Source organism: Brachypodium distachyon, chromosome 1 (assembly GCF_000005505.3).
Source record: "Brachypodium distachyon strain Bd21 chromosome 1, Brachypodium_distachyon_v3.0, whole genome shotgun sequence".
In the NCBI taxonomy this organism is placed as follows: Eukaryota; Viridiplantae; Streptophyta; class Magnoliopsida; order Poales; family Poaceae; genus Brachypodium; species Brachypodium distachyon.
In genome coordinates this window covers 53,697,766-53,715,830 of record NC_016131.3, presented here as the reverse complement: position 1 = coordinate 53,715,830, position 18,065 = coordinate 53,697,766, and the positions used below count along the sequence as shown (strand labels likewise).

Genomic DNA, 18,065 nt, shown 5'->3' with positions numbered 1-18,065 from the left:
CAACAACTAGGGTATGGCCACCGCCACCCGCAACTCCGGCGACCTCGTCACCCCGGGTTCATGCTGGAGGCGTTCGGCGGGGGCAGAGGAATTCGAGGACGACAAGCGCGGCACGAACATCATGGTGTCAATCCCCACCAAAGACACCTTTCGCGAGTTTTCACTTCGGCAACCGCCTCCAGTCCCTCCCCACCTTCTGCAAGGCCATCGTACTCCGCTACCACGGAGCTCGAGGTGCTCCACCAGCAACACCAATTTCCCCCACCGCAACCTCGCAAACTACCTTGTCTCACTCCTCTCGTGCCTGCTGATGCTCCTCCGCTTTAGGTACCATATGGGAGGCTAGGTCCTGTTGTTTTACTTGGATCTTGTTGTCTCTTCTTTGAATTGAGAACGCGGCCTATCTAAACTTTGTTTGATCTATTGTTATTTGTTTCTTGGTGCTTTAGGTAATAAACACTCCACTTTACAAATTTTATGAACTCAAACCTCTTTATTCATTTGAGACCACAATTACATCGTGTAATAAAAAGACACGATGCAAGATGGAGGGGAATGATACAAAGACGTCACCGGAGAAGTTTTTGCCAGGGCCACGAGCTCATGGGCCGCTTTGTTTGCCTCCCTCGACGAGTGAGCGAAGGAGATCCTGACGAAATTAATCTCGTGCAAGGTGGACGCAGTTGTCGAAGATAGCAGCAGCTGTGCCATAGTTCTGGCCCTCCTCATTCATCGCCTGCATAATCTCCATGCTACCCGAACAAATTATCAGACGATGGCAAACAGTAAGCGTTGTAAGTTCTAGACTCCACACGTAGTGCATGTACTTCGTTAGAGAGCACATCTTGCACGTGCTCAAGCCTTCAGTTGATCACAGATACATATTCGCCCAAGCTAGCACGAATATTATCTGGATCAACATAAGCATCCACATCGAGTTTCACACAATTCGACAGAGGCCACACCCAGCCATGTTGTTTGATACTACCACTACCGAGGGGACGATGCTCTATTTGTGAGGGTAGTTGAAGAGACCATGCCGCAAATTGTTGAAGTCGGCAACGAGAGCCAATAGACGGCGCTCCTGATTACAGAAAGATTTCTCCTTCAATAGGATAATGTAGGGTTTTGGAGGCCCTGATTAGGGTATTTGGGAGCATCCTTTGTGTTTTTTGTGAGATATTTGTTCAATGCTCACAGATTTTGCCTTTTTTGTATAAGAGGTGTTGACATTAATCTTGAACTTGCAATAGGAACATTTTCACATGTGACAGTCCTCTCGAACGTTTCTGGCGTGATGTGGCTGCCATCGGAAGGAATTAGTCCCTCCTGGAGCGTTTTAAAGCATATCACTAGAACGATTTTATGATGTTTAGCGTGTATTTTGTGAGTGCTTGAGAATTAAATGTTTATTTTTTATAAGCTTATGGATTAATACTCTACCGTATTTGACTCTTTTTTCCTCTATAGGGAGGCAGCACCAAAAGTCTTCTTTGCAGGGTGACAATTTGTTATATGTAGCAGTAACATTTTTGCACCATTCGATTAGGGGAGATGAGCTGTGCAGGGCTCAGGGAAGGCGGAAGAGAAAATGAAAAAGAAGAAGAGGAGAACAACACATCCGGTCTTTAGAGACAACTATGCTTTTAAGGTGGTACAACTTGTCTCTAGTTTTATCGCAAAGGTCTGTGGCGCATAGAAACACGTGTTGCTTCTAAGATGGGAAACCCACATAGCTCTCTTATTCAATCTCTTGATGCTGTTACTCTGATTTAATTTGTAATAAAACTTCTCATGATGGCTTTCCCTTAAAAAATGAGAAATAAATACCATTTAAAATGCAATGGTTATTTTAATGTTTAGATATTGAAAAGTGAGACCCATAACTACTTTGCGTTTTGGAGGCTGTCTTCAAGAGAAAGAGGCACCTCTAAGTTTAAGTTTAAAGGTAGCATAAGAAATAAAAAGCCTTACAGCTCATTTGGTTGGGAGTAATTAAAAATAGGGAATGAGAATTAAAGGTGATAAGAGTTTAAATCTGTTGTTTGGCTGGGGGTATCGGGAGTTTATAGGGGAAGGGCAAAAGAAATTAGGGTGTGGAACTTCTCAATTTTTATTCCGTGGGGTGAGGATGGTAATTGTGGGAGGGAAAGGGAGTTGAGATTAAACTCCCATTCCCCTTCCCTAAACCTTGCCAAACATGCAGTTAGTCGAAGGGATGCTAGACGGGCATTGAGCTTCCTCGTTGGGCGAAAGCCAGGACACTATGGTAGTGGCGGGATCACAAGGCAATGATGGGAGGACGAGGAAGGCATATTGACGTGCAGGCATGAGATAAAAGATCAATCGGAAGAACACGGTGATGAGGGCAAAGGAGAACTCATCGCACAAAGAGGAGTTGCAACAAAAGAAGACGTTGGTGGGAGAGAGGAGGGACTACAGGCGTCGGCAGGGAGAGAGGAGATGAGAATGAAGAAAACACACAAAGGGCACGAAAGAACATCAGTAAGGTCCGTCGACTGAATGGCTGCATTCAGTGGTGATAGAGCACGTGAATCTTCCCCTGATGTATGCAAAATAGTAATAGGAGATTGACGAAACTGCAAAAACCTTTGCTAGCCAGCTTCTAAGATGCTCCCTCCGTTCCCATAAGAATGTGATATTAGCTTTTTTTTAAATCTATTTCAGTTTAAGTGGCCTTGAGAGTTTTCTTAGCCAAATTGCCCCTCTGCACGGCTAGGCTAACATGCAGCAGCAGTTAGTATTTCTGCTGTACACCAAAGCGACGGCCTCTTCTCTCTCTTTTCAACTGGTGCATGCACTATAGCTTTAACAGCTACCCATGTGTGCATGCTTAAGTTATTAATTGCAGCAAGGGTCAAAAACAATCTGGATCAGTTTTCTTGGTATGAGTTTTGATAGCTAAGATGACATTCTTAAGGGAATGGAGTAGAGCTGACCGGATCTTGATGTAAGAGCATCTCCACTCGTCCTCACATAAATTGTCAAGCGCATGGTCATATGGGGGGCGCCGCACAAGCAATTCGTTTGGGATGGAGCCGGCACCCAGCCGCACGCTCCAAACGTCAGCCCCCCAGATTTGTTTTGTCTCACCGACAGTGGTGGCCCCTGCTGCTTTTCAGCTTCAGTCGACCCCCCCGCTAGCCCCCCTGTGAGTATGGAGTGGCCTGGGGGCGCCGGCTAAACTCTTGGACCGCGCCGGCTACGTTTTGGATTTGGGGAGTGAATTGGGTGAGTTTTTCAGCGCCGACGCTCCTATTTGACGTTTTGGAGGCCTTTAGGGGACGGCTGAAGATGCTCTAAGAGACTCCACGGTGTGTGTGTCAAATAGAGATGCCAAAATACTAATTTGGCATTTGGCACCGGATCCCTCCACTGTGAACTGTTGCCAAATTGTGAAAAGCAGAAACCGGAGTAAGCAGGTAATCCGGTCCGAACCAGGGATTCATTCCAAAATGCAAAAGGAGTAACTGTAGCAGGAGGTGCATTGAGATCCGCCATGGGCAGTCGACGGCTACCGTTAGATCTTCCTCCGACAAAGTGTCTCCTTAAGCCAGCAGTTTTGCACTTTGCTCCCCAAAACTTCTCCTTTCCTCGCAATGCCGCCACCCTTCGCCTGCGCAACCGCCTCTCGCTTCGCCGCCCACTGGGTCGCCGACGCCCTCGCCGGCGACGATGCCCTCGACTTCTCTGCCATCACGGGTACGCTGAGGGGCCCAATCGGTTCCTTCACTACTACTTCGCCCCCTTCCCTTCGGTGTGCCTCAATTATCTCACCCCCGGATTTCCTGGTGCCCGGCAGCGCTGTTAGACGCCTCGCCGGAGACCCTCACCGGCGCCCCGGAGTCCGTGACGGAGCGGGTGGCGCTCCGGTGTCTGCAGGAGCTCGCTGCCTCCGCCGCTGAGGGCCGGGCTGCGGCGGCGCCAGCGCCGACGGGGATGCTTAGGGTTGACACGGCTCGCTCTTGCGAGGACTTGCTGCTTGAGATCGTCGGAAAGGTAATTACTGCCTGTGCTGCGCAACTAGCCAACCATGTAGAAGCTCGTGCTTCTGAATTCGGATTGCCCTTTCGTTAAATTATATTTTATTCCGTGCGGAAAAAATAATGTTTGGTTGACCTAATGGCTGATAAAAGGTATTTTGTTCAGTGGTTCATGTGGGAAGATGATCCCATCATTTTGGGAGCATTTTAAGGAACATGAGATAGTTACTGTTAGCCTTTTGGTCTGTATGCTGGTTGTAATTGTGCTGAGTGTATAGTTGGTCATTTGATTATGTCATCAGTCCTGTTCAATGGTAGAGACTGGGAATCGTGTTTCCAAAATTCAGCAAGATGTACATTTCCTGATAAACTGGTTAGAACTTAGGAGATTTGAACTTTACTGTTGATTCAAGACACAAGAGCAATCCTACAGTGAGGTTTGAAAGATGTACTCCCTCCGTCCAACAAAAGATGTCTCAAGTTTGTCAAAATTTGGATGTATCTAGACATAACTTAGTGTATAGATGCATTCAAATTTGGAAAAAATTGAGACATCCTTTGTTGGACGGAGGGAGTATGTTTCTTCAAGAAGAAAACAAAACAGCTGACAGTGTGTGACAGAGAACATTATTTTGCACCTACTTATCAATATTGTGATAGTTATATATATATTATACCATAGTTCTGAGTAATCAATACACTAATACTATGCAAATGCAATGTAAATTCAGAACCTTTAAATATTTCGTCCATACTACCTGATATTCCTACCTTTGGCGCTTTTTAGAACATGACTGCTACTCCCTCTGACCCTAAATTCTTGTCGTTGTTTTAGTGCAAATTTGAACTAAAACAACGACAAGAATTTAGGATTGGAGGGAGTACTGTACAATAATTGGTCCCATCGTCTTATGCATGTCTCATGAATGGTTCTCGGTTGATTATATTTCTGCATTTGTTTTAGTAATTGTTGCATGATTGCTCCGCTAAACACTGCTATCTGTGAGACAATGTGTTATGTCTATATGAGTATATTATAGGGGAATATATTTTTATCAGCAACTTTCTCTTGTAACCTTGCCAATTGTTCGTTTGTTAGCACCGATTATTCTCATAAAGTTGTGGCAATCATAAAAAAAGTTATTGTGAAGTTCAAAGAAATTACTGTTTCGATGCTCTAATTTAATTTATGCACAAGCCATGCCATGTTTCTGTTATTCATCACACAAGCATCCATCCACATCTATTGTGAAAACTTCATAATTATGTGTGGAACCTAGTGCTTATTGTTATTGATGCTTCTTTGTGATATAATGTTACTTGATTTATCACTTGGTGAAACAACCTTCAATTCTTCACGTGCCTTTTTTTTTGCAAAAGAAAAGATATCTTGCAATTTGGTTATCATCAAACTGTTCTGTGTTAGTAGATAAATTGTGTTGTGTTACATGAATATAAGTTTTTCAGGTCAGATATCCAGGAAGTTTGGAGAAGAATAGGTTCCCAGCTTTCAGCCAAGACATCCAAAACATTATATTTTACAAGAAACCTACATTGCCGGAAACTTGTTTTCAGTTGGTATGTAAAAGAGATGTCTTCAAAAGTAAACATAGAAAAAGATTTACTCAGCATATTAAGTTACTTGTTTGATGTTTAGCTCAGAGAAGTGGACCCAGAGATTGAACGTATGGCTCTACCATCCCCCCTGGAGCGGAATGGTAACAACAAACATGATGATCAGTCCTTGTGCGATCTCACCCATGATCATGTAATTGTAGACAAGCCTAGGCATCCTAAAGACAATGCTAAGTTTCCACAAGAGAATTTAGCAAATTTACACAATGAAGTTAACGCAGGAAATACCCAGAGGGATCCAATAGAGCCAACAGCTGATTTTTACCAACCATGTAAATTGGACAGTAGCTGTTTCGAACACCTAAAAGAAGATAGTCCTACTAATGTGGAAGGGAATATGTCAGTTGCAGACATGCCTGCTTCAGCTAGCAGCAATGGAGCTTTGCAGGAAAGCATTACTGAGATGTCAAAGCAGGACACAGTGGATCACAGTACCATGGTTCAACCACAATCTTGTAGAGGGAAATCTCCTGATCCTGCTCAGTATGACAATGGAGAGGAACCACACGATGATGGTGCCAGTGATCAGTCATCTAGGGATCTCAGCCATGGAGGACCGAGCATGCAGCCTATAATAGCATCAGCTTTGGACAGAAGCGGTTATGCTTTACCAACAAATGCATCTGAAACAAGCCACTTGCCTGAGTTTATCACTGGGCAGGATACAACCATCATTCCACAAGCGGACAGCGGCCAAACTTATCTGGCTTCTTCACGACATGACAGCGGTGAGAACGTAAATCAAGATCTATATTATGACGGTACAAGCATTCAGCCAGTGGAAAATCCAGTGGAGAATGATTGCATTCATGAGGAACTGACTCTAGAAGCTGCTGGCATTTTACCTTCTGTAAGCTGCAACGGTGTGATTCAAGGAGATAAATATGAAACCAACCATCTGTCGGGGAATATTGAAGAGCATGCTGCATTGTTTGGACAGCCCAATGGTGGTAACCATCACCTGGAAATCTGTTGTGCCGACATAGTTAATCAAGCTCTTTATAGGGATGGTGGCATCCTTGAAGACAATATGGTCCATGGTGAGCTTAGTGTGCAGAGTTCAGGGCGCACCTACAGTGTAGCCTTACGTAATGAAATTTCAGAGGCCAATTATTTATCCGTGCAGAACATTGAGAAGAGCACAATTGATGTTCACAAATTTAATTGCAGTATAACTTCTCCAACTGCTCCTCAGGATGACAGTAGAGGAAGCATAAAGCAAATATCAAACGTATACACTGTGGTGAAAACATCATATGTCCATTCCTCAGATGAAAGTTTTAGTGGCTTTGTTGACAAGATGTCATTCTTTATCAAGGATCAAGACACCAATGGTTCCCCCAGGGGTTGTTCAGAACAAGAGTCGTGCATAAAGTGTGGTAAGGATGGTCAGTTGCTGAAGTGTAGCACCTGCTTGTTAGCTGCTCACGACAGTTGTTTCGGTCCATCAATGCCATTTGAAGACTCTACACAGTTCTGTTGCCCGGTGTGCTTCTACATTAAAGCTACTGAAGCATATAAAAAAGCAAAGAACACATATTGTGAAGCTAGAATGAACCTCACTGCTTTCCTTGGTACAGAGCAATTGGCCAAGCAACATGACGAGCAACCGCCTGCAGTTTTGCCAATAGCTTGCAGCAAGGATCATTTGGATGGATACAATGCATTGAAAAGGAAAAATAATCAACAAACTAAAACGCATACCCTTGCTCGTTCGGATGAAAAGGCTGATCGGCAGAGGAAGAAGCAGAAAACAAATGCTACAATTGATGTGTGTCCCAAGGAGTCAATGGCTGAAAAGGCTTCTTCTGTTCGGAATTCAGACGTTGAACCCATGAATAAACATTCTGTACTCCAGAATATTAGCAACCAAGTTCAGGATACAGAAAAGGAGCAGCAAGTTGAAAAATCAGTAGCTCGCGAAGAAGCTGGTAATGGTGATTTGTGTGACGGAACAACAAATTCATCTCATGGCAGATGCCGCCCTTCTGCTATAAATCAGGAAGTTAATGCTGACAAAGATGGTTTTATAAACCCTAACCAATCTGAAAATTCTGATGAAATGGAAGCGGCATCTTTTAATGAGTCTGGCAAGCAATCATTACCCCCTTCGCATAACATCAGACAAAGCAAATCAGGATTACGAGAAAGGGAGACACCAGTATCACGTAGTTCTGGAAAAGTGCTTGTGCGGGATCAACACATGCCTTCGCCATCAAGAAAAAGAAACTATGCAGATCCAACCAACTATATGTAAGTGTTACAGTAGATCTTCCTTCCCTAGCTTTGTTCTTTGTCCGTATGTATTGCAGTCTAAGTATAACCAAAAGCCTAATTGATGTGGTTTCCTTGGATTAACTAAACCATGACTACTACTCATGGGTTTTAGTTGGATTTTGGTGTGTGGGGTCTAATGGATCACAACTTCCAATGCTCGTCTTCAAACTGTTTTCATTAAAAAGAAAAAATTAGTCCATTTACCCCCCTGAACTCATCGGAAAGTCCAAAAAACACCCTGAACTCTGGAACCAGATATTTTAGCCCCGTGAACTATTGAAACCGGGCAACATGACCCCCCTCTGCCTGTTTAGCTGTGCGAAGGTGGGTTTGACTCCGTTGACTGCCACGGTGGCAAGTGAGGAAGGTGGGTTTGACTGCCATTGTGGCAAGTGAACCCTCCCCACACCCTGCACCACTGCCAGGGCCCGTCGCCATCGCCGACGCAGCTCTGCTGCCTCTGACGTTCGTCAGGAAGAAGAGGGGGGTCGAGCGTCGAGCAGCGCAGAAGCAGCTCTCTCTCTCTCTCTCCTCTCGTTCCCCAATCAAGGGAAGCCGCCACTCCACCTCTGGCTGCCACAGCCCGTCACCGCCGGCGCAGCTCCGCTGCCTCTCGTCGAGAAGAGGAGGGCGGTCAAGGGCTCCGCTGCATCGCCGCCGTGAGGAGCAGCCGGCCGCCTTGCAGGTCTCGAACGACGATGCCACAGCAAGTCCGAGGGGGGCAAAGGACTCGCTTGACCCGCCCTGACTCGACGCTCCGCCGCGTCGCTCAGAACGCTGCTGCTCTCCCCGATTTATTTGGCTCTCATGGCGGCGGTGCCTCGCGTTGTGTCGCCCTCTGGCCAGCTCGCTCCAACTATCGCACAGCAGTGGCCTGCGGCTCGATCTGGTGGTGATCTAGCCAATCTGCAGCTTCTGCGTGGTTTCTGTCGGGTTCCGCCGCGGGAGAAGAGATTGGGGAAAGAGAGAGAGAAAGTACGGGGGGAGAGAGAGTCATGCGGGTGTGGGGTCAGGGCGGTTTAAAGTGCCACCGTGGCAGGGGAAACTTGCCTTTCCACCCAGACGGAACCGGAGGGGGTCAGGATGCTCGGTTTTGATAGTTTAGGGTGTTTTTTGGACTTTGTGATAAGTTCAGGGGGGGGGGGGGGTAAAATGGACTTATTAAAAATGTTAGTTCAATATCATGGATATTTTTTAGATGGTTTGAATTCTAAATGCCCAAAGTCTTCTAAAAGAATGTTAACTATGTCATGATGATATGATGGAAAAGTCATCTTCATTATTGATTGATAATTCCAAATTCATTTCTTCGAACTCATTGTTAGTTCTAATGAAATCGCGGAGCTAAATTATACTTAATTGCATGGGGTGCTTCATTATGTCATGAGCCTAGTTCATGTTTGGAGTAGAGGTTGGTCAGGCAGCGATGGCCTAAAGTATAATGGCAGAAGGTCTGAAGGTGAAGTAGGGAAGCACTTTAGGAAGAGACCACACATGCCTCTAGGGATTAGGGACTTTGTTTTTCCATTTCAATCCAAAGTGATGGGAATGCTATGCTTATAATCAGACACTTAACCAGGATATCTAATGCAACCAATCAACTGGAGATAAGATCATATATGTAGCATCCAAATATAAAGATATGCATTCATGGTGCCGACAACTCCTCACCTTGCCTCAGTTGATCATAAGGGGGTGGCTCCTCTTTTTGCACAGCCTTCCAAATGGATTTGGCTGAACGCCACATCATGGCCCACGGCTATGACACTTAACCTTTTTTTGTAATTAAGCGATGGTTAATGGTCACAGATCATATTTTCCTCTGTTGTGTATCAATGGTCATGTTAAAATATTGTGCACACATAGGGGGATACAATCTTAAAGTTTGAGCTGTCTTTTTTTGAACCAGTTTTTATTAGCATAACTTCCTTGGATGGCCCACTTGTTGTGAAGACTTGTTTGAGGATGCACCATCTTATGATGTCTACTTTTGCAATTCAAGAACTGAGCATATCTAGTTTGCAGTTCCAATCCTGTCACACCAACTGGAAGGCGCTTGAAGCTTTGTTGGACGGAAGAAGAAGAAGTAGCTTTGAGGGTAAGCATACTTCAGTTGTGACTTTCATTAGGGGTGCTGAAATCTTGCACCATCTTCCAAGCAGGGATTTCTCTAGTTCATTGTGTGTGTATAATTTTGTCCTGATTAGCCAGGTAAAGTTACACGTGTAATTTTGCTGATCCAGGAAGCAATGGAGAAATTTACCCCACAGGACAACATGCCAATTCCATGGGTTCAGATACTAGAATACGGCCGGGACGTGTTTCACCGTGCACGCCTCCCATGTGACTTGAGGGTCAAGTGGAGAAACATGATGAAGAAAGCGGGTTCCTGACACTGGCAATGTTAGTCCTTCACTACTTAGCTCATCATTTAATCTTTCTATCAAGTATGATTATTATTTTTCTTGATCGCGAACTGTGTGGTCGTGGCTCCTCACAGTTCTCTTTTGACACATATTTGTTGGTCATTCACACTTATCCTTGCAAGGACTAAACATGTTTTATCTCCCTGGTTTGCCCAGCAGGAATTGGGTAGTCCATTGATTTCCAACTATGAAAAGTCCAAAGCCAAGTAATTGGAATTGCAGTCGAAGTTCAATGAACTTCTAGAGGCCCACAAGCTAACATGCAGACAGGTAAACCTTGTTAGCAAAATATGCCACAGTGGCATCAAATTTTGAGAGTTAGTTTTGCAACATTCATGTAGGTTTCTAACAATATACACCTCAATGCAAATTTCATTTACTTAAGAAGTGCTGATTGCTGTTCTGTACGTATATTTAAACATAGCTCCTTCTATGAAGTAGGAGTATTCAGTTAAGAATATGTTTCATGTTTTGTCCGGATTGTACAAAATTTTGCTTTTCTTCATCCTAATGATCCTTGCACTTCACCACTTGATATGTTTCAAACTACAAAGACCAACAGAATTAAGACAAGCCGGAGGAACTTTTACATGTAGTCATATAGAAGATTGAAATTTTGTCATGAACAGAGCCAACAGTACGTTTGAATACTTGATCTCTTTCTCTCTGCAGCTGGAGGAACTTGAAATTCAGAGCACAGTGCACCTTCAGTTGGAACGTGTGTTGATATTGTACAGTATATGCTTTAGTAAGCAGGGTAGCTATGCATTAATAATATATAGCGAGTCTTATAAAGTTATATGAAATGACATCTCTCTTGCACATGCTTCACTAAGAAATGTATCCAATACTTGCGACTAGCAAAGCAGATATGGAGTAGATGGTACCTGTTTTACAAAAACGCAAGCTATGGAAATGTACATAAAACAATCTTACAGATTTGATGTGTTTTTAGCAGATCTTTGGTGGTTTAGTATTCCGTTTCTGTATTTGATGCTTTACAGTAAGTATAAGGCCATCTTGGATGCTCATCTTGGCAGGTACTAAAGGTAGTTTCCATCGTTTCACGTGGGAGATAGGTGTCAAAACTTGAGCATTGATGTTTGTATGGGTACGAATAAGTCTGCAAGAAAGGATAGTCGCATTGCGCTGTCAAAAACAAAAGGATGCTTGCATTGCAATTGCATTAGAGCGTTCAAGTTTCCAATGATATTTTGTGCCTGCCGTACCTAAATACTATCTCCTTTTTATAATTCTTGTCGAAATATTACATGTATCTAGACGTTTTTAAAAAATAGAGACATCCATTTTTTAGCAAATTTGATATAAGAATTATGAAACAGAGTGAGTAGTTTTCAAAAAATACGGTACTTAAATCAATAAGTACGAAATATTAAAAAAAATCCAAGAGAGACCTTCAGATTGCATACCTACAATTTTCGCAAAGAAAAAAATATTGCACATCTAGAAAACGAAAATCATCATCAGCAAATGACCCTGCGCACCGTTGAGGAAGTTGCAGGATGGGGCCGTTGGCTGGCCATAAAGTCGAGATCGCTGACCGCTCCACCGTAGAAAGTGCTCGGTAATGATCCGTGTACTTGGCCAGCAACGCTGACGCACACAACGATCCAACGGTCAATTTTGCAGTCAAAAGGCTGCTTGACGGCGTTTCCTTTGTCTTTTCTTTTGCTAGAAACGTTGAAAATAGCGGCGCCAAAAAGGGTGCGCACGCGAGGCCTCCCTCTGCCGTCCAGGCCTCCTAATAAATGTTCTTTGAGTTTGACTCGGTCAATTTGGTTCTTGATTCGACCTCAAATCGTACTGCTGCTTTCTCCGTTTTTATTAACTGCGTGAATTCCACTAGTAGCTTTTCTCTTGAAACGTTTATTAAATCTGCAGGTTGCAGGTCTGAGGAACTAACCAGATTGGTGCTACTAGGCACGCCGCGGACGTGCGCTAGCTGCACCGCAAAAGCAAGGAATATGCCACACAGAGCGTATGACGCTTCTAGTTCCAGTTCCAGCCATCCTTGCCTGCTTGCTTCTTCTGGCCTGTTGGTCGGTCGGTGTCGCTTCCGTGAGTGCGTCTACGTGCAGCGGACGGACTGTCCATGTGCGGTGGTGCGCACCCAACGTGCCCTTTGTGCTTGGACTGCCGCCCAAGCCTTCTTTCTTTCTTTTTACCAAGCAAGCAAAGCATATCTTCTCTGAAGAAAGCTCACCGTTTTACTGCTCTGTCACCGCCGGTCGGTTAGCTATCCTCACATCATCAAAAAATTACACGAAGAGGACAAGAGGTAATAATAATACTAAGAAAAGATGGTACTGTATGTCAGAGTTTACTCTCTTCGCAAAAAAGAAAAAAAGAGTTTACTCACCTCTTTACGTACGGCGCCGCTCGACACGTCGAGCAATGGTTTAAACGGCTGGTGATGTCAGAGTTTACTTACCCGTTGTGGCTGGAGCGTACTACGCTAGTACTACTTGCAGGAAGTGGGCGCACGGAGGTCAGCAGGCAGGTGCAGTAAATTGGCGACGTGTCGACCCACGGACCGTTGCCGACCCCAGCTGCAACGACCCGGCCCCTGACCAGTCCTCTGCGCCGGAAAAGATGAGCCGTCAACGTCCCGGGGAGATTTCGACAAAATTGACGCAAAATCCAAAGAAATTTGAAACATGGATTCCACGCGAAACTATTTCACTTAGCGCCCGCATACTGAGCGTTAGCCGTGCACTATAACGCCGTGTGACTGGGCGTTGAACCGGTGCCAGAGTGGCGTGCCTGTCCAGTGTGAGGATGCCGGGGACCCCACGCCAAGCCACTATAGCGCCTCGTCCAAGTGCGCTATACAAGTACTTTAACGCCTTGTCACCGGACGCTATACCCCCGTATCCTAAAGCGGCCGAACCGCTCGGGTCAGAGGCTCAGCACGCACAGAATGGTTCGGCCCTTTTTCCTCTCCCGTAAGAACACAGGCCGGCGGCGGTGGCGGCGGTTGCTCCCCTGCAAATCTCTCCCCCGATTCGTCGATTTCTCCGTGGATTCCATTCGCATTTGCTCCCCCCCGGTATTCTCCTCCGATCCCCTCAATTTGGTCCGCACAGTTGCTCTGATTCACTGTACATTTGGGATATCTTATGGGATTTGTGGCAAACCCTAGTTTATGTATTTGGCCCAAGAATGTTTGGTCCAAATTATGGGATGGTATTTAGGGTGTCTTGTATTTGGATATGTAGCACTTTTTTGTTGGATATTAGTTAATCTCAGGGACGTTGATGGATGTAGGGTGCTAAACTTACCCAGTTAACGCCTAGTCTTGAGGCGCTATACATATTAATTCCACATACCAGAAGAATCCGGTACCGTTTTGGTGGACGAATTTTTTCTAAGTCATTGCATAATGCCTAATGGTAGGGCGCTAAACTTACCTAATTAACGCCTAGTCCAGAGGCGCTATACGTATTAATTTCACATACCAGAAGGATCCAGTACCATTTCGATGGCCGAATATTTTCTAAGTCATCGCATAACGCCTAGTCGGAGGGCGCTAAACTTACCTAGTTAACGGCCAGTCTTGAGGCGCTATACATATTAATTCCACATACCAAAAGGATCCAGTACCGTTTCGGTGGCCAAATTTTTTCTAAGTCATTGCATAACGCCTAATCGTAGGGCGCTAAACTTACCTAATTAACTCCGCCTGCAGAGGCACTGAAGTGTGTAACGCCTTTAGTGTAGGCGCTATACGTGCCGTTCCAACATAACAGTTATACACAACTAGCACCAGAGCAACATAACAGCTAGCACCAGATCAACATAACAGTTATAACAGTTCAACTAGCACCAGAGCACACCAAATATGTAGAGTTCACAAAACTGACGTTGTACTATCACAGTTCACAAAACAGAGCATTTACGAGAAGCATGACAGTTATCTAAAACCACAACTACTTCCTAGACCCTCTTCCTCTCTTCGTAGCCAACTTCTTCCCCCGTCGGGGTGGTTCCGCGTCCTGATCATCTTCATGTACCTCTTCCTCTTCCTCTCCTTCTTCCTCTTCTTCGAAGATGCCCCTCATCCATCTCGTACCTGAGCTGAAATTAGCTTCCTCTGCTGCTTCCTCATCTTCATTGCCGGAATGAATGACCACCTTCTTGTTTTTCGTCAAATAATCCGATGGTGTAAATCTGTGGGGTCCCTTTCCCTTGTTTCGACGATGCTGCTTAGGGATTGAACATTGATAATCAGCTAATGTGGTGTCGTCTTTCACATCTGGTCCTTCCTGCATTCGATTGCCCGTAAGACAAATGTGTCAAACCTTGTCATGGATTTAACATGACATGACAATTGCATTAATGTAAGCACAATTCAAACCTCATTGGACAAGTCATCTTGAAGATCTTCATCAACATCGGTGGGTGAAGACGAACTAGACAGTGCTGACGATGACATCTCGGGGTCACGGCAACCTCCTATTAGGTTGGCTAACCGCCGTAGCCTATTGCCTTGCCGCTGTATTGTTCAGAAATGAAAAATTGATTTGTCGGGTCACATATATGCAAATACAAGATATCCAAGCACGCACCTTCATAAACTTCCTTAGTGTACTCTCCCCTTGTTCCCGTGAGGAGTTTCATCGAGAACTATCTCGGTTCTGTCGGCGTCCTTCCTGATCTCATCACGCTGAAATGAGGAAAATAATGTTTAACAACAGAATATTCAAGATGCACAGAAGACTGGAGAAGCATAACACCGTTATCACAAAGTGCAAGACATTAGCATATGATGTTTGCCTCCCATCCTTTACAAGCCTATTGTACTCCGCGTTTGAAGCCTCGTCGAATAGGTTGTCATCTTCCAAAATTTCATGGTTGTATGCGGCCCGGCAAATCTCCGCTCTGGTGTTCTCAAGATACCAGCGCAGGTAGTTGTTAAATGCCTCAGGATTTGCCACCCGTTGGGGGGTTCCTTCACCATTCTCCATCTTGGCCAAGCACCTTTTGAACTTGTCCACATACACCCTATGTTCCTTAGGCCAATTTTGTTTGCTCTTCTGTTTTTTCCTATCAAGCCTAGAAATATTTGGAAGGCACAATATTATTGCGGCAAAAGGTAACACCGCAAAGCTTAATAGGAACAACAAAAACTTACTCGTGAAGCTGTATGTTTGTGTCCTTCCACGTTGGCGGATTGGTCTGCAACAACCCAAACTGTTGCATCACATGATGTGGTTGATGAAGTTCAACCGCCCACATGCATATCATTGGACATCGCATCAACCACAGATGTCTTTCTTCCAAGCACTTCGGGTTTAGCTCATAATCGAATGGGACACCGAAATGGTCCCCACTACCATATGGCTGCCATTCCACCTTAAACATATCACAAGCATCGCAACGTTCGGTTACCATAGAGCACTGAAATCATAATAATTTTCTGCAATGACAATATTTACCTGCTCAGGGGTTAAAGTGTTGAACTCGTTCATGTACTGCTTGTACAGAAGTTTAGTATCGTTCCAGTTATCTCTCATACGGTCCCACTTGTAAGCCCAAGTGGGTCTCCACAGCGGGTCTTCGTGATCGTCCCAATCGTTGAATGCCAACGTCGGTCGTCCAACGAGGGAAGCGTTCCCAGCTCCAAACAGACAGTAGAAGCAATGGACCACCTATGCCGCTGTCTGGTTTGCTCCTACGACAAGCATCGTTCAACTAAAACAAAAGGCAATCAGGAAATAAATGAAGACATGTCATCACAGGTCATTGCACATAGTAACAACAATGAAATATTAATTACCTGCCGGTAAAGGTCCAATTTGAGTCCCATACGGTCAAGGCCTTCAGCCAATGCCATTGAGCTGTCCTGCCACCCCCGTCAGCAAACAGAGTGCGTGTGATGACATACCACACGTATACTCATGCGTACTGCTCAACCACCTCGATGGCAGCACCCTCGGGGCACTCGGAGAAGTTCTCAACGATCCAAGTGTACGTTGCGCCCGCTGGCACTCTGTCGTTAGCGGGGTCCTCAGGAGCCTCCGGTGCCCTACCAATAAGGGTGCGTTTGTTTCACGGGCGAGCTAAGCTGGATAGGGATAGCCATGGATGGGCTGGCTAGGGATATCTAGTTTCAGTGTTTGGTTGTCTAAGTTGGATGAGCCGGGTTCTTGTTTGGTGAGATGGATGAGATATGGATAGGACGAGTCCAGTTTCTATTTGGTTGAGTGGATAGGGTGGATATGAGGTTGTGGATATGAACAAGATATGAACACACTAGATATGAATAAGTCATAAAATACTAACTTGGATTCAACAATACTAACTTTGTACACACAAGATATTTTCGGCAAGATACCATCAAGCACACGCACAAACATATGCAAGGTATCACCGTGAACATTACATACCAACAAGATACCACCATCATCATTACATACCAGCAAGTTTTAAGTCATACATCCATTGGTTCACAACAAAAGCATAAGTCATAATACCCCAAGTTCATTGTTTTGGATCAACAACAAAATATGGCATGCAACCGATACATATGCCTTCATTCATGAGGGTTAGCCTCGGGGTGAGAAGGAATGTTATTTCTAACATACCTAGCAACCCAAACCATCTTCTCATCATGATCCAAGGTGTGGAATGCCCTAGCAATTCGTGGATTTTCAACCAAATAGTCGTAGGAATGAGCAAGAAAATCCCTAGCAAATGCTGGAAGTGTCTTCATGTTATCCCAAAGACCCTCGGGGGTGTTGTCGTTGCTAACATTCTTCTCTATGGCCACAGCTAGCCTTTCACCCACAGCTACAAGTGTTGGTCCTAAGCCTTGTTCCTCATATTGTGTTGTCTTTGTCCTTTTTGAGGGCCTAGAGGCAGATGACTCACCAACATTGTATGAATGAGTAACTTTTTCATTAGGAGGTGGTGTAGCATTAACATTGGCAGGTTCATCATCTTCAACATCCACGAAATCAGTGGCTAGTGGTTTACTTGAGCCTTTTGCATAATCTCCAGTAGCCATACCATTGCCATAGATTGTAACCATCTCATTATAATGCTCAAGAGTTTTGTTTAGGTACGGCTCATCTCCTTTGTTATCCTAGTAGACAATAGCATATTAATTCCAGCAAGTTTGTGGCATTTAAAACTGATTCCAGCAACTATTTGGACAATAGCAAAGTAAATTCCAGCAAGTTTGTGACATTCAAAACTGATTCTAGCAACTAGTTGGACAATAGCAATGTAATTCCAGCATGTACATACCTTAATATGACCCGTGTAATGCTCATGATCAAGAACAATCATACACTTGTCTTCATCCCACAATGCAGCACTCAGTTTCTTGAGTTTTGCTATCGCTGCCACTTCCTCTTCCATGTCTTATTGTGATTATACACCTGAGCTCCAGTCACAATGGTCTTGAAATGATCATTCAAAGCTTTAGCACAAGCATTGAGGTGCACGGTCTTGAAACCATGAGATGTTCTCACACCACCAGCGACCAAATTAAATAAGTTATTAAGCATGAATGAAGACATTGGAGGTGTCCAGCACACTTGACCACCCCCTTTGGATCCTTCAACATCCATTTCCTACAAAGTTAGGCAGGTCAAACACATAAAACTCAATTCAGTCCATAAACTCCAACAAATAACATTACAATAGTACCATTGTACATTGGGTTCACAAATACAAATAGGTTCACAATGAACAA

At 44.5% G+C, this 18,065-nt stretch overlaps 1 protein-coding gene across 11 annotated transcripts; it reads left to right on the top strand.

Annotated features, from left to right (window-relative positions):
* The first annotated feature begins 3,577 nt into the window (after positions 1-3,577).
* Positions 3,578-12,679, top strand: LOC100826621. Of its 11 annotated transcripts, none has more exons than XR_729780.3 (8): positions 3,578-3,723; positions 3,824-4,020; positions 5,472-5,582; positions 5,662-7,892; positions 9,942-10,014; positions 10,160-10,319; positions 10,502-10,612; positions 12,245-12,679. XR_729780.3 is itself a non-coding variant. In XM_010229962.3 (7 exons), exons 1-6 carry the CDS (start codon positions 3,621-3,623, stop codon positions 10,307-10,309), a joined length of 2,865 nt encoding a protein of 954 aa, XP_010228264.1. In that variant the 5' UTR covers positions 3,578-3,620; the 3' UTR covers positions 10,310-10,319; positions 10,502-10,872. The 11 variants fall into 11 exon arrangements, 2 of the variants coding, with proteins under 2 accessions (XP_010228264.1, XP_003561334.1); XR_001405639.2 differs by having other exon boundaries at positions 10,499-10,612; XR_001405640.2 differs by having other exon boundaries at positions 9,935-10,014.
* The last annotated feature ends 5,386 nt before the right edge of the window (positions 12,680-18,065 follow it).

Excerpts from the sequence above, each read along its gene's own strand:
- LOC100826621 (XM_010229962.3), top strand. The coding sequence starts at position 3,621 with ATGCCGCCACCCTTCGCCTGCGCAACCGCCTCTCGCTTCGCCGCCCAC. Across the intron at positions 3,724-3,823 it reads CGACTTCTCTGCCATCACGG|CGCTGTTAGACGCCTCGCCG; the intron begins GTACGCTGAGGG and ends GGTGCCCGGCAG. Across the intron at positions 7,893-9,941 it reads GCAGATCCAACCAACTATAT|TTCCAATCCTGTCACACCAA; the intron begins GTAAGTGTTACA and ends TCTAGTTTGCAG.